Source organism: Danio rerio, chromosome 1 (assembly GCF_052040795.2).
Source record: "Danio rerio strain M-AB ecotype USA chromosome 1, GRCz13ab, whole genome shotgun sequence".
Classification (NCBI taxonomy): Eukaryota; Metazoa; Chordata; class Actinopteri; order Cypriniformes; family Danionidae; genus Danio; species Danio rerio.
Window position 1 is genome coordinate 26,364,441 of NC_141021.1, and position 17,855 is coordinate 26,382,295.

The window sequence follows — 17,855 nt, forward strand, 5'->3', positions numbered from 1 at the left end:
CTCATGATTGATTCTCCGATCAGATTCTTAACTCGTTATAAATAACCAGAGTTTTCTTATCTCAATGTCTTCGTCCTGAAGAATCTTCCCCTACCTATCCCTACTCCCCATTCTATCCAGATGGGCGAAACGGCGGCCAAGTGATGAGCACTGTTGCCTCACAGCAAGAATATCTCCAGTTAAAGTAGCTACTAAACCAGTTGACATGTCTGTGTTCTCCCCGTGCTCACGTAGATTTTACCCAGGTTCTACAGTTCCTCCCACACTCCAAAAAACACGCAACCTAAAGTAAGTCGACTGAACATTCCAAACTGATACCATTGCCAAGCTCTTAGTGAGTACACCTCTCATAGCCATTCTATATCTGTCATCAGCCAAAAATAAGCCAGGTGGAGTTCATCAAGATCTACCTAAGCTTAAACTCTCCTCTCACCCTGCAAACGGGAGGGAGCCCAGGGCTCAAGGATCTTATAAGCTCAGGGCTCTCTCCTGGGACAGCATGACAAACAAGCTTCATTATCAATCATCAGCTAAGTGTGAACTCTTGAATTTATGCATATACACTTGCCTATAAAATCACTCCAACATTCTGAAATACATTCTTTGCAAATTGAGTTATTCAATCCCTCTGCCGAAATCTATTTCATACTGCAATATGAAATGCTGAAAAAAAAGAATAATAATACAATGACAATGTTTTTTTTGTTGTTGTTTTTTTTTCAATATTGTGGAGCCCTAATCTAAAACTTATCAAGGTCAGCTGGTCTTCCATCTTGACCTCATCCCTACTACACTAACAGCCTTTTAGGTTAAACCAACACATCTTACCCAAAAAAATGAGGAACACATACTATAGAAAAAGCACACGGCAGACATGACTGCTCAGCGAACTTCAGCTCAGCTCAATCAGATAAACAGAAACAGATTCTCATTGAAACACACAGCGGCTTCAGTAGGCGGATGAGATTCTCTCCTAACGCAGATGTGATCAGATGTTCTCTGGAGATTCACTCACCAGTAACAGCGCAACCTTCTTCATACTGCGATTCCCCATGGCAGCTCAGAGAGACTCGGCTCAGTCACGGAAACAAAACGCTGAGAGGATTTGCGGGTCGTTTTCTGTCAGTGCGATGACAAGCGTGTCGACATCATGAGGATGAGGAGGGTCTTGCTTTCCCTCCCCTCTTCTTTATCTACACTCATTTGTATTTCCACTACTCAAAAAAACGATTCAATCTACTTGAAACAATGAATGAAACAGTGTATGCTTAAATCAAACACATTTGGTTACATTCCTATTACAAAATCTAGGCCAAGTGTGTCAGACACACGAACATTAGTGGTGTAACGGATCACAAATCTCATGGTTCGGCTCACACTACGCTTTCTGAATCACAGATTGGACCATTTTTCGGATCATTAAATAAGGGAGGAGACAAATGTCATTCGCTTTCCATTTACACAAAAATTTTACATTGGTTTTAACAACCAGAAACTGTAATTTTAATAAAAATAAAAATTAAAGAACGAACCAGCTGAAGAAAAGGAAAATATTAAATAGGAAAAATTAACTGTGCTACTGTTGCTGATAATGCTAAATATAAAAATCGAACATCTTGTACAACGTTTCATATTTATTTTCAATGAATGATTCAACAATTGACACATAAAACTTTGTTTCATTATAGGTGGATCATTTTTGAAAACCAATTCAGTGACATCATTATGATAGTTGTTAGTCTACAACATTGTTGCTACAACATTCCCCGGCGTCAAGTTCCATTAAACGATAATTGTAATCTTTACCATAAACATCAGTGTTCATATCTGAACTATAAACTGCTCTCCCAGTACTTCTGTGTTATTTAACTGTTTAATTAACTGAAAAAGTTTAAAAACTGAATCCCTTTCAATCAAACAGATCTGAATGCTTTCATACTTGATATTTGAATAACGCAATATGCGATCTCTCTGCAATTGATATGAATGTTTGATTAACCTACAAGTTATAAAAAGTCATTAATCTGTGGGTCACATTCGTTCTGAACTTTGGGTTATAATCGCTACTACACCCCTAACAAACATGAATTTCATTAACTGCAAAATCACAACTATTGGCTGAAGAGCGTCAGTATGAGGGCAGCATTCCCTTTGACCAATCAGATTAGGTTTAGAGGTCATTTATGTGTGACGCAATCATCATGAAAACCACTGACTTCCATAGCAGTAAAAATAAACATTCCATTTTTAAAATATTGTTTGGTGATCAACAGAAGAAAAACACAAACAGGTTTAGAAGAAGGGGGAGTAAATAATGTCAAACATTTTTGGATGAACTTTCCCTTTAACTAATAAAACTTATTGCAAAGCATGACCAAAGTTTTGATGATGTCATCATCCTCAAACATCATACAGTTCCTAGATCCAGTGTTTTGTCAGTGTCATGGAGTAGGCTAGTAAACCATGCTCTGCACAAACAATGCATACATGCCACTTAAAGCAGGCCTGTAGCCAGCCTATTAAAAAGAGTGGTTCTTTTATTCTCAAGTGGACCTTTATGCAGTTATTCACCTTATTTTCTATTAAATTCTTAAGTTTTAGTGACATAAGTACTTATTTTTGCTGGAATTTCTTGTCAGATGGTTTACTACTACACTTTTTGAAGTAAAAATATTTCCTACATTTGTCAAAGTGCTTACCATACTATTGTATAGTTTTTCTTTATTTTTACAAATGTGCATTTAAACTAAGTTATTACAGTTTTAGAAATAATGCGATTAGAATTTTAGAAATAAGAAAAAACTTTAATTGCTAATTTATTACCATCCATCATAAAAAAATAAAATTAATTAAAAAGAAAACACTTAAGAATCTGTAAAAACTTTTTAAATGTTTAAATTAAATGAAAAAAAAAAACTGGCCAGCTATTTTCATCAGTCAGAATTTGTCCATTTCAGTAATAATAATTTAAATTATCTAAAAGCCTTATCCTATTGGCTCTTTACACAACTTATGATGGCAACACTGTCAAAAATGAGCCAGATAAGCTCTTATAGGGGTCAAATTCTGGACTTTCTCAGCAGGGGGTGGGTCTTTCTATTTCTGTTTTTTTTTTAATAATAATATTTGTATAATAATAATAATAATATTAATAATACCAATAATTATAATAAATATAAATATTTTTAAGAATTCCAATTCTGGTTTTTGTTCATATTTTACCCAAAGTTGGGGGTAAAACAAACATTTTTTAGAATGTACGTTTAAAGATTCCTTTTTATAATAACTAGATGTAAGCTTGCAAATATTTATAAATTTGAGGACGGTGGGCGTATATGGGGTGGTTTGCCCAGGGTACCATTCAAGCTAGAACCGCCACTGGTTAATGTTTAAATTCACAGTTCAGACTGCATTATAGCCACGAAATAACCATGACGTTTTTCTAAAATACGACAATTAACCAACATCAGAATAAGAACAAGTGTTAAATTATTGAAATATTAAATTAAAATATCAAGTGTTGCTTCAAAAGAAAGAAAAAAAGTTATAATCATACTGTTTTGCTTACAAGAAAAAAAGAGAATATAATAGAGTATTATAAGAATATAAATAAATAAATAAAAACGTTTTGGGAATCCATGCTTTGACTCCAAGACCTTGAGTCAGCCAAGTGATCACAGAATGTCAGAATCAAAGGAGCACTTTCCTTTTGAAGTGATGAAACAAAAGCTAATCCAGACATGTTTTAACACAAGTCAAAATGTCAAATGATATTACTAAACCACATTTGTTTGAAAGCCTACTTCTGGTAATGAAAGAAAGTTCTTGCATTTATAAAGTTATGCATAAAATAATACAAAAATGAAAAAAAAAACTTGAGTATTTCCAAAATGACGTAATAAGTGTGTTTTTTTTTTCTATTAAGCTAATACGGCCAGCAGAGGGAGACAAACACCATGACTGAAAAAGTCAAGCCTATAACCTTTTTGCCCACATTTTAAGGGATACTTCACCCAAAATATTAAATTCTCGGTGTTTACTCACACTCAAGTATTTCCAAAGCTTTATCATTTTCTTTTTGTAAGATACTTTGATGAAAGATGACAACCACCAGCAATTGAATTTCATAATAGGTAAAACAAACACTTTGAAACTCAATGGTTACAGGTTTTCAGCATATTTCAGAATTCAGAAAATGTTTTGTTTAACAGAAAAAAAACTTATGAATTAAAAGCTGAGTAAATCACAAGATATGTAATCTGCCCTTTTGGAAAATACTTTTATATTGATGTCCTTATTTATTTATTTTTTGTTTGTTTATTTAAACTGCAATATAATTTTATTCTTTTATTATAATTTTTCATGTGGTGAATAATTTTTAGTACATGTTTGCGCAAAAAAAAAAAAAATTTGACATTTTTCGGGAGAAAATTCTAAACTTTTAATCCATAGTATTCAAACAGAATAAACTGTATTCCATATATTTTTCCTATTACAAGCACTTTTAGTTCAGATAAGAAACTTAACTTTATTACATGCAAAACGTTTTTTTTTTTTTGGAAAAATACAGAAAGCCCACATTTTGGACAATGGTTGCAGAAATTGTTTTACTGTTTGGCTTTAGAAAAAAAATACTTTTATAGTCAGGAGAAACCTGAAAAGTTTTTTAAGGTTTGGGATCCCTTTATAGTTTCCTGAAGGAAGCTGATACAAATCTTTTTTTTCTATGTATAACTTGTATTACCTGCTATTGATATACCAAGGTTGTTATGTAATGAACCTTTATATTGTATGTGTAAGCACAAGCACATGCACTTACTTGCATGTTTGTATATTTTTTATCATTTATGTATTTCTTGCATTTTTCTTATATTTTTATTTATTTATTTATTGTTATTATTATTTGTATGTTTGGTTTTGATTTCTGATGCGCAAAAGACGCTGAACACCATATTTGAAAATTAAATAAATAAATAAATAAATAAATAAATAAATAAAAGCAGAGTAAATGAGGACAGAATTGTTATTTTTGGAGTGAACTATTCCTTTAACACTCAGTAAAAAAATTAAAAAAATAAAAGAACTGCGCTCTTACCCTATTCGGTGAGCGAAGGCTTTGGCGCTGTCGTCCAGAAGACTGGTCCGTGTTATCATTATGGTCAGACACACTGGTCCTAAGTGAGGGCGAATGGAGGCCTTCCTCGCCTTCCTCCTCTTCACCATCCTCCTCCTCCTCTTCCCTCTCGCTCTCCTCCGAATGTTCAAACTCATCGCTGTCCTGGTCCATTTCCTCCTCGCCCTCATTGTCCTCCTCCGGCCGGTCGTCGTCTTCCTCCGAACGGAGTCCTGCCCCGACCTGTCCTTCCCTCCCACTGTTATTATTCTCCTCCTCCTCCTCGTTCTCCTCTTCTTCCTCACGATGCGGTCTTCTCCTCCTGCGCTGTTCCTGCTCCCAAAGCCACTGGGCGCCTTTTTCGTCTCCATTCACCTCGCTCCTCCGCCCTTCTCCATCCTCCATCGGTTCGCCTCCGGAAGGCCATGGCTGCTCGTCACCGTCCTGCTGCCGCTCTGGTCCTCCCTCATCTTCCTCCTCAGCTGGTTCTCTCCTCTGCTGCTGCGCCTCCTCTTGCTCCGGCTCCTCCAGCACCTGGTCCGGGTGCTCCGGCTGGGGCTGAGGTGTGCGGCCTGAGATGCTGTTACCTGCCCCCGCCGTTCCGGGTCTCGGTCTCTGCTGCTGGGCCGCCCTGCTGCCGCTGCCCCCCGACAGCAGATCCTGGTTCATTTCCAAAAGCCAGCTTGCTACCTCCTGCACCTTCGCTAGGCTGTCTGAGGAGGACAAGGACTTGGCATTCTGAAAGAGAGACAGAGAAAAGCATTAGGTCAAATTAAATGAAAATTGTATTTCTTATGGTATACTACACAGTGTTTATTATATATAATTTATCTTATGGTTAATTTTTTTTTTCATTCATTGATTTTTTTTTTATGGTTATTATTTCCATTTCGAAAATTAAGGTAAAGAGATAAATGAGGGAAATAACTCGTATCCCATGAAGTACTTAAACTTAAGGCTGCCTGATAGTGGAAAAATCTGACCTTGCGGTATTTTATTTTTCTTGCGATTTGAATACAATTTCGGCAGATTGCTTGAATAGCTCTATTTGAAATGAAATCATACTTCGATTGATTGGAATATTCTTGTGGACTTGAGTAAATTAAAGAAATTGCAAGAATAAATAAGATGGAAAAAAAATAAAAGTAAAAGTAGTCAGATATTCAGGTACAGTAATTTGATATAATATTACCATGATATTTTGCCTATTATAATGATAGATCACAAACTCAGCAATATATCACAAGAAAAACATATGAATATACAAAAAAAACATGAATATATTATGATTTTTGTAAATGAAGAGGAAAAAATGCATCAAAAAGTTATAAGATGTATTTCTTTTATTAACAGCACATATATTTCTTAGAATTGCAACATTGTTTTACGTTCAATCCACCATTACAAGCACCACCTTATGCATATCACTATTTTGTCCTACCCCTATTATTAAATACTCAAATGTAAATATTTAAATGTAAACACTGTACGTTCTTTATTGCTGATCAACTACAATTCTATATGTATAGCTGTACAATAATCCCAACTCCACATTGCAGATGCTGCAATGTGACTATTGCGAATGCAAATTGCAATAGATGCTAAAACTATGTATTGTACCTACGACAAATAATACAAACAATCATAAAAACATTGCAAAAACAAAAAAATACATATATTTACAAATATTTGATATACATTTACAATTTTCGAATACTTGAATGTGTTACTTTCAGTGGATTTGAGAGTGGACGGAGCTAAATAATAATGGATAGCAGTATTTCTGTATAAATTCAGTTACTGAACACAGTTTTGTTTTATTTGTTTGGGTTTTTTTAAGCAAAAATAATGAATTAAAATATCAGAGCTCACAATAACAGTCCTTAAACTTTTATCTTTAAAAAAAATTTCACTAAAAGGAAAACCGTTTTTATTTGTGCAATAAGACTTTTCGTAATACCCCCAATGACAAACTTAATTAAAAATATTTGTATGCTGTTTATGTCGCTGCACTCGGATATAAGCAACAATATGTAAAGAAATACCGATAACAGCTTCTGCTTTATGCCAACACTTTGAGAGTAGTATGAAGGTAGATTTTTATAACAACAAAACAGGCTGGTGAAATAAAAAAAGGAACATGATTTTGCATTGAGTTTGTACTGAAACCGAGGAACTCATTCTTTTATTCATGCCTGCAAAATAAAACAATAGACATTTGCATCTATGCTGGGAAAGATGCAATACGAGCATCCATCAAACAATGGCCATCTCTCCTGCTTGGCAGCTGATTGTCTAAAACCAGGCTTGGCTAGAAAACCACAGCAACAATCACCTCAACACATGCAAACAAACATTCAATGCTTTTGAATGTTGCTCAAGTTTCTATTTGTACCGTTTTATTCAATTAAAATCCATTTTTAAAATCTGGAGCCTTTTCTAAATGCTAAAAATGTGCACATCTTGTAAAATAAATGCATTTACATACAATTTGAGTTTGGATATTTTCTGAAAGATACTTTTATTTGGTAAGGACACAGTAGTTAATGTTTTTATTAACACAAACAAACTCTGAAAACTGGACTGACAGTTTCAATTTACTGCAACTATGTTAAGCTGCTTTCACACAATCTACATTGTAAAAGTGCTATAGATAAACATGAATTAAATTGAATAATTAAAAAGAAATTCTTAATCAGTGCAACATTTACTAATGCATTACTAATATCCAAATGTAAGCTTTTTAACATTTAGTGAGTTAAACTAACAATAAACAACTTTGGTTCCATTAACGTAAACAAAAAAGAATGCTGTAATAAATGGGTCCATTGTATGCTCATGTTAGCAAATACATAATCATTAAAACCTTACCGTAAAATGTTACCAGTAAATCTTTATGAAATTACAAAAATAAACAATGTTTACTTAATTGAAAGTTTATTTAAAATGATTTTCATCAGCATATAATTGTAGAAATAGTCAGCTATCAGAATAAAAAATAATTCAACCCTTTTTTCCCCTCAAATAACTGGGGGAATAATTAGTTCACTACATCCACGGTTCAGGCAGAATTTAATTTAGATTACAGAAATGCCAGATGGATAAATGCATTGTGACTACTACACAACGCCAGAAGGGGGCGTCCCTTCCAAACAGAGCAGCTTACGCAGAACGGTTTGGTTTCCAGACACACTCCACTTGTCTGCAGAAGAGTGTACACAATAATATCTGGTTACAGTAAGGACGGCCCACCACTGTAAGTGAGTTTTTTTGGTCCCTCGGGCAGAGCTGTAATTATTAGCCTACTATTTTACTGACAACATACAATATGCTTTTTGTTTTAGGGTATGTGGTTTTAGCGTCCACAAAAATGCTTCCAGGGCAGATCTAAAAACAAACAAACAAAAAAAATCAATAATAACCTAAACTAAACCTTATGATAGCCTAAAAAAAAAAAAACAGACCAATGAAAGACGGCAGATAACAGTATGGAGCGAAAGCAGGGATGAGCTGTGTAATCCAATCAGGAGCAAGAGAGCACGTGTGTTTGATAGAGACCTGATTAAGATAATGGAGTGCACACAGATGGGCAGACACGCAAGAGATGAGGCTGATTACACAAATGCTGTTGCGAGCATACATATAAACTTCTTCAGGAGATGTTTGCGAAGGCCTCAACATCAAGTGAATTAAAAGATGACAAAACTAATACTCAGTCTGTTCTTGAGCATAATTATCAAGCATAAAAGTACTTTTTACTGAATACTTACTTTTGCTGCTAATTTACAGTTGTAATCAGAATTATTAAACTCCCTTTAAAAAAAGTGTTTTCTTTTATAAATATTTCCCAAATAATGTTTAAATGGAGCCAGGACATTTTCACAGTATGTCTGATAATATTTTTTCTTCTGAAGACAATCTTATTTCTTTTATTTCGGCTAGAATTAAAGCAGTTTTAATTTTTTAAAAACCAGTTTAAGGTCAATATTATTAGCCCCTTTAAGCTATATTTTTTGATAGTCTATAGAAATCATTGTTATACAATAAGTTTTGCTAAAATTACCCTAACCTGTCTCGTTAACCCAATTAACGCAGTTAAGACTTTAAATGTCACTTTAGGCTGTATATAAGTGTCTTGAAAAATATCTAGTCAAATATTATTTACTCTCATCATGGCAAAGATAAAATAAATCAGTTATAAGAGTAGTTTTTAAATCTATTATGTTTAGAAATAAGTTGAAAAAAACCTCTCCGTTAAACAGAAATTGGGGAAAATACTATTGGGGCTAATAATTCAGGGCGGCTAATTATTCTGACTTCAACTGTTTTTGTTCTGTTATGAGGAATAGTATTTTTTCTATAAGCACTAAAAAGAATTAAAGTCATTACATTGGGTATGAACAAGATCCATATCAGGGTATATACAGGAATAACGGAGGTAAATTTAATAACTTTTTAGGACTCTTTCCATACATTAAGACATTCATTGCCAGTTTTATCAGTGACTACTTTACTTACTATTACTACATATTTATTATCAGAGGGTTTGATGAAAAAACGCAAAATCTCTTTTATGTTTATGCCAAGTGGAGACGCATACTATTTAACTCCTTACTTTGACCAATAGGTGTAGATTTGGCATGGACGAAGGGGAAGTGTCCACACCAAAATCCAGCAATTGCTGAGATGTCCCCACCAATAATTTAATCACCTTCAAAATAAAATAACGCTCCATCAACCCTTAGTACCTTGACATACACAAAGGGCTAAATGACTTTCTCTTCTCAGATCCTTTCTCCCACAAACACATAAGGACAGTGTGATTGGGTGGGTCTATTTACGCTGTTAACTATAGCTGTAATTACGTTCGGATGTGAGAAGCGTCATAAGGAATTTTTCCAGTCCTACTTCAGAATGCAAGATGTGGACATAAGTAGCTACTTTTCAGAGATTCAAGTTTTCTTAAATTCAAGTTTGCTTGTAGTTCACTATAATAACATTAACCAAGGCAATGCAATTAATCGAAATTCAGTTTCAATTTTGGCTTTCGTGATTTTAAAAAAAATCAACATTGGGATAGAATGGTTAAATTGAGTCACAAGCCTCTGTAAAGGGATTTTTGATATAATGCAGCATTCAGTGAGCAGCAAAACTAGCAGGTGTCCATAAAAAAAAGGATTTTATAGAAAAAATAAATAGATAAATAAATAATATATGGAACAACCCTAGTTTGCAATGATTAATCTCCCTTTTAAAACATCTAAAAAGTGCTCACTGGACAATACACATCCATACATATACATATATAATGAAAATATAAGACAAAGCTCAATGGCTTGGGAAACAGAATTTAAGATATTTTAATACATTAAGGGCTTTGATTTTCAACTTTATATCAACTTTAATATGTAAAGACCCCGTAAACACCCTATACAAGTATGATATCTATAACATTAACTTTTAATTGTATAAAAGTGAGAAACTAACAAAATCAATACTGTTACACTGTATTGAGAAGGAACTTGATCTTAAGATCTACTTTGCAATGGTGACTACAAGTACAAATGTGCACTATTCATGTCAAATGTACATTAGATATGGGCAATATGGACTTTAGTTAACAGCAATAACTACAATAATGATGATAATGTTCCAAACGAGACAGAAAAATCCTGTATCATTAAAGTAAAAAATTCCTTTTATTTAACAATAAATAAATTTAAAAAATTATAATTAAATTTAAAATACGGCGTTGAAAGTACATGATACACCATCCATTTCATTCATACTGGACACTAGAGGATGCCCAAGGGCATAAAACTCCACGTATGCATTACAGAACTAGCTGTAGTTAATGAAAAAGAAAATAGAAATGAATAAACTGACTAAACATGGAAACAATAAACTAATAAAATATGGTTAATTCATTTTCTTTTACCTATCCTTGGCATTTTTCTAAGAATAAGCCATTTGTTTTTACAATGCAATGCTAATTAACATGCCCATCACAGTACTGAAAATGACAAAAGATATTAAGACTTCTTTTTCATTCTGTGATATGAAACTACTTCTGGTAACAAAGTGATTTCAAACAATTGACTGATTATGAAATGAATTTAAAGCGTATGTAAGCAGTTTGTAAAAAGGATCATTTAAACGCATAACTAACATACATGCATTCTACAGTAATATATTTATTTGTTTCACAGACCGCTTGTATGTTTAATTGTTAGTCACAATAAAACTAATTCTTACAGTAGGAAGAATTTATCAGTATATTGCAAAAGAAAAAAAAATATTGCCAATCTCTACTGTACACACTATTTTAATCATGTCTTTATCATGTGATCTATTAGTCAGTTAATTTACTTACAGTAAATGTCCTTTATAAATTTACTTCCATGGCGTTACGCGAGTGACATGTCCATTACATTATATTGTGCACTTATGAAAAACAATTAAAATTTGCTAGAAAATCAGAATACACCGACATGAAATCTTTCCCTGCTGGTGTTTGTTTTCTCTCTCTTTTGTTTTTTACTTAGCAGCCAATGTCAGTAGCTTTTCTCAGAAATGTCATGGCCCCAGAATATTTCGTTTAAATACCTGCACATACAGTATCAACAGAATTAAGTGATGCTTTAAAAAATGAAATAATGTGTAGCTTCGTCCATTTTATTTTTTTAATCACCACTTTAATTATTGAACAGACACTTGAACGGGTTTTAAAAATAAACAAAAAAATTAGTATTTTAGTCTAAAACTACATCCAGACCAGATTAGGTGCAGTCAAAAAGCATTTGAACACCAAAGTGTAACACCAAAAGTTGCTCACTCATTTGCCAACCTTGTTGTGGAATATAAGTTTTGTATAAGCTCCTCATGTCAATCAGGACTTCAAAAAAGTTTAAGACAAACGCAAATTTAAAGAGACACATAATCCTAGATTATAATAAACAATTAAAAATGGTTTTATACAATGCTGTAAACATTATTTTATCTTAGAAATTGACAACTTTCTGCTTTTTTCCAGAGTGCACTTTAGAGTATTCCCCTTTAGGAATTTGTTGCCAAATTAGAATTTCAAGTTAGACAGAAAAGACAATCATTTTTTTTTTTTAAATAAATAAAATTAAAAAAGTACAAAATAAAAAACTCACTGTACACTTTGTTTTATGATTAAAACCAACCAACCCAAAATAAATTTTGCAACTAGTAAAACTATTGAATCAAGAAATAAGTAAATAATTAAAAAACAACAGAATTAAAAACTACAAAAAAAAAAAAAAAAAAAAAGGATTTTTTTTTAATTACCGCCAGAAAATGAGGAAAATTATGTAAAATAAAAGAGTATATGACTTAGTTTAAGCATATACCAGCAGGGGGCTAACAAAACCATGCCTAAGGCCGAGTTCGGTACCGGCACAGCCTTCCCTTGCTGTGGCTGACTGAAACGCACACGAAAAAAAAAATGCAACTACACGTCACAACATCGGCTTGGTAGCTGTGACGAGTGTGAGCAGTGCTGAGAACCGAGAGCCTGATGGAGCGAGTGTTTACAAGTGTCGAGTCACGTGAAGGAGCTCCAAATGGAAACTTTTGTTTACCTTATAATTGAAGTGGTTGCATATCCGCCCGTTCCTCTGAATGAGCGAGTTGAGCTATTTTGTATATTAAAGCTAGCATTAAAAAAAAAAAAAAACCCGCAAAGAAACCTGACAACAAGGAACATAAAAACTCACTGCCAGCCAGCCTTTCAGAAGTGTTATTGCAGAGCAACACTCTGCAACTACACGAAAGGCAGGTGCCATGGGTCACGACGATCACTCGAGGCAGAAGTATAAACCAGCCTTAACCTGCTAAACTAACAACTTACTAAACACAGACATTAGCAAGAAATATTCATTATAGTCATAGTAAACAAATCATATTAAACAAGTGTCATTTTAAGTCCATGTGAGGTACTTGTGGCATTTACCTGCAGGTTAACAAAATGCTAAGCTTTGTCGGTTCTTTAATACAAGCATCCTACTATCACATCCTTCCTTCAATCAATGAGATCTATGCATTTACTCCTCTCAGCGGTCCGGATTAAGGTCTAATCAGAGCAGATATATGAAGACCGAGATCCCGAGGCAATTTAAAACTGTTTAAAGCATCTGATTAGATGAGCTTTTTGATTACCGAACTCGTTTCTTTATAACGAAGACGACGAGAGCACAATCAGCCAAGACTGGATTGGAAAATAATTACGCAGAGATGAACTTCAAATAGACATTTCAATTTCCCTTCCTATACAGAAGCAGAACAAGGTAAGATCTATAAGAAAACCCATCCATTCTATGCTTTGGGGATTAAACAGAAACTTTGTTAGTTTATTAACATGCTAAAAAAGCAATTACTTAACAAAAAATTTGATGCCTGTGCCTGGTGAAGTGGGTTGTTCAGTGTCTTTAGGTGCTGGAAGGCCTGTTAGTATTCATGTCCTGCGTGCTGGTCCATCCGTGAGACTGCATTAGACTTGGAACACAATTAGTGCTGTTAGACTGCACAACCGAACCAGTGTGTGATCAAGTGACAGTGCTGCAATCTAGCCGGCTACATACTCACGATTACATTAAGCCTCATTTGCATCGAGGGCGAGACTGTTAAAGTGTATGAAAACTGCCTTAACAACTGTAATTTGGTTTAGTACGCTTCACCGAGAACGCTGCTCGCTTGCGTCTTGTCCTGAGGTAGGTTTCTGCATTTTAGAGAACAAAAGAGATCTGTCATCATCGCTAAAGTAAGGTGCTGAGGGTCACCCTAGAAGTTGCAGACGAGTTTATGAACTGTTTGGGGTCCAGGTACTATTATAAATCCTTCTTTAAAAAGACATCAAAGGTCAAAAGACAGTACGTTATTTGTTGTCTAGATGGATGAGAATGATGTTAGTGTTTGGAAAATTTAAATGGTTGAAAAAGTAATGTAAATATACTCCATAATTTTTAACTTTTTGACCCCTCTAAAAGTCTTCATTTAAAATAAGATTTAATTAAAATGTTGCGTTGTGCAACTTCCCAAAACTTTAGCAGGGCTCAAAATTGACTTTTTTACTTAGTTGCACCGGTGCACCCTAGTTCAAATATTTAGGAGCACCAGAAAAAAAATGTATAAGCACCCACCAAAAATGAAGGAACACCACTGCAAATTGTATTTTAAGGGATTTATTGTATTTGAAAACAACATCGATTAGGACTAACAAAAAACAGAAACGGCTCTCTAACTAATGCTGTGAAGATAATATTATATTTGTGCAATAATTCCAAAATGTCTAATGATTATAAAATATTAATGACGACCATGATGACAATCCTAACAATTAATTACAATTTCTCATTATCATGCTGCCTTGTCACACTGTTACTTTATGAAAAATGAATTTTAAAATGTTTAAAATCAAAACGGGTCACACTAAAACCATTCTATGCAGTCGCACAAATGCTCCCAAATATATTTTGAGGTTGCATAGATACAATTTTAGACGCATATGTGACCAAAATAGTCGCAATTTCTGGCCCTATTTAGTGGATGTATGTACATGTATTTGTACAATTTTTCCAATTTATTTCCAATTGTAAATCTGTGCTTCGTTGGCAATGGAAGATGACTGTTGTCAAGGTATACCACGGTTTGGCAAAGTCAAGGTTTTAAAAATGTTCAGCTATTCCGTTCCTAATGTATGTGTAAGATTTATTTTACCTTTTTTTTATTTATTTATTTGTTTTTTTTTTTAGAAAACAGTATCTTCAGCAGAAAAGACCTACAAAGATGCCATTTTAAGTTTAAGAAATGTTTTTCTGAAACTGATGAAGACAGCAGAGATCAATGATTAATTTGAATTATATAGCTTGACAAGTTTCTTAAAGTACATTGTTTCAAAGGGAAAAAACAGTTTTTGTTTTTTTTACCTAGACATTTAAAAATAATATATTTTAAAGCAGTAATCAATATTGTCAAACCGTGGTTTATTCAAGGTTTTCATACCATCAGAATCTTATACCGGGCTATGCCTAGTGCATCGGTCTACATTTTTTTAAACCCCAAATACACAGTTTCTGGAGAAAAATTACAACATTTCTTTCTTAAAGGAAACAAAAAGGACTATTTTATGCAGCTCTTTGCACAGCACCAAATAAATGTCATAAAACAACTTAAAAGACTTGTATGATTTGTACTCACATGTGTTTACTTTATTCATCTCTCCATATGGACAACTTTACTGGTATGATCAATTTGCTCGGTATCTCATTGTGTACTCTGAGTTTGGTCCCACAAAAGAAACAAAAAGCAATGTAAAGTACAATACTACATTTGATATGAAAAACACCACTAGTTAAAACAAAGCATACCCTAAGTCAGGGCAAATTCCTCTGAGGGTTATAAATATACAAACGTTGTGGCCTACATAAACATAAGTAAGGCCTGCATCAGGGGTGTCCATACTTGATCCTGGAGGGCCAGTGTCCTGGAGATAGTTTAGCTCCAACCCTAATCAAACACACCTTAAACAGCTAATCAAGCTCTTACTAGATACAGGGAGTGCAGAATTATTAGGCAAGTTGTATTTTTGAGGAATCATTTTATTATTGAACAACAACCATGTTCTCAATGAACCCAAAAAACTCATTAATATCAAAGCTAAATATTTTTGGAAGTAGTTTTTAGTTTTAGCTATTTTAGGGGGATATCTGTGTGTGCAGGTGACTATTACTGTGCATAATTATTAGGCAACTTAACAACAAACAAATATATACCCATTTCAATTATCTATGTTTAACAAGTGAAACCAATAGAACATCTCCATATTCACAAATATACATTTCTGACATTCAAAAACAAAACAAAAACTTATCAGTGACCAATATAGCCACCTTTCTTTGCAAGGACAATCAAAAGCCTGCCATCCGTGGATTCTGTCAGTGTTCTGATCTGTTAACCATCAACACTGCGTGCAGCAGCAACCACAGCCTCCCAGACACTGTTCAGAGAGGTGTACTGTTTTCCCTCTTTGTAAATCTCACATTTGATGATGGACCCCAGGTTCTCAATGGGGTTCAGATCAGGTGAACAAGGAGGCCATGTTATTAGTTTTTCTTCTTTTATACCCTTTTTGCCAGCCACACTGTGGAGTACTTGGACGCATGTGATGGAACATTGTCATGCATGAAAATCATGTTTTTGAAGGATGCAGACTTCTTCCTGTACCACTGCTTGAACAAGGCGTCTTCCAGAAACTGGCAGTAGGACTGGGAGTTGAGCTTGACTCCATCCTCAACCCGAAAAGGCCCCACAAGCTCATCTTTGATGATACCAGCCCAAACCAGTACTCCACCTCCACCTTGCTGGCGTCTGAGTCGGACTGGAGCTCTCTTCCCTTTACCAATCCAGCCACAGGCCCATCCATCTGGCCCATCAAGACTCACTCTCATTTCATCAGTCCATAAAACCTTAGAAAAATCAGTCTTGAGATATTTCTTGGCCCAGTCTTGACATTTTAGCTTGTGTGTCTTGTTCAGTGGTGGTCTTCTTTCAGCCTTTCTTACCTTGGCCATGAGTATTGCACACCTTGTGCTTTTGGGCACTCCAGTGATGTTGCAGCTCTGAAATATGGCCAAACTGGTGGCAAGTGGCAGCTGCACGCTTAACTTTTCTCAGTTCATGGGCAGTTATTTTGTGGCTTGGTTTTTCCATAACGCTTCTTGCGACCCTGTTGACTATTTTGAATAAAACGCTTGATTGTTTGATGATCATGCTTCAGAAGCTTTGCAATTTTAAGAGTACTGCATCCCTCTGCAAGATATCTCACTATTTTTGACTTTTCTGAGTCTGTCAAGTCCTTCTTTTGACCCATTTTGCCAAATGAAAGAAATTTGCCTAATAATTATGCACACCTGATATAAGGTGTTGATGTCATTAGACCACACCCCTTCTCATTACAGAGATGCACATCACCTAATATTCTTAATTGGTAGTAGGCTTTCGAGCCTATACAGCTTGGAGTAAGACAACATGCATAAAGAGGATGATGTGGTCAAAATATTCATTTGCCTAATAATTCTGCACTCCCTGTATACTAGTAGAAACTTTCTGGCAGATGTGTTGAAACAAGTTGGAGCTAAACTCAGCAGGACACCGGCCCTCCAGAACAGAGCTTAAACACTCCTGGCCTACATAAACATGAGCATATTGACAGCACAAAAAAAGTGCAACAGTCTAACAACTATATCGTTTGTATAGTCATCTATTAATTTGTTTACTTTAATATTAACCTCACCTAACGAGACTGGTGGGCACAATGTTTTCAGCACAAGACTATTCTTGATTTAATTTCAGAGACTGTTACTCAGAGATTTTAATGTATTTGATTGCCATAAAGGTGTTAGAAAGTTTAACCTAGTGCTTTAAAATTAATCTGCTGTAGCTGACACTATTGCCGTGTTGTTAATCTAAATGTAAACACACCAATCCTATGGAAAAAATTATAACAATGAAAAAAAATAATGTATTTAATATTTTATATAAGTACTTTTTATATAAGTAAGAATATGCAGTGTTGTTTACATTTGATTCAACATACTCGAATACAGACAGTCTAAAAATAAAAAAACACTCATTTTTGCAAATTAATGAAAACCTACGAAATGATCCTAATTAATACAAAAGTATGAGTTTTCCAAATATAGCTAGTCAAGTCTGTTGA

The 17,855-nt window shown here is 34.3% G+C and overlaps 1 protein-coding gene across 2 annotated transcripts in view; it reads right to left on the bottom strand.

Moving 5' to 3' along the window:
• Positions 1–17,855, bottom strand: part of fbxw7 (F-box and WD repeat domain containing 7) — a 281,944-nt gene that overhangs the window by 150,626 nt on the left and 113,463 nt on the right. For both annotated transcript variants that reach the window (XM_087237222.1, XM_087237221.1), the window contains exon 3: positions 5,096–5,851. In XM_087237222.1, coding sequence (XP_087093348.1) covers positions 5,096–5,782 — 687 coding nt within the window. In that variant the 5' untranslated portion in view covers positions 5,783–5,851. The remainder of the gene's footprint in view (positions 1–5,095; positions 5,852–17,855) is intronic.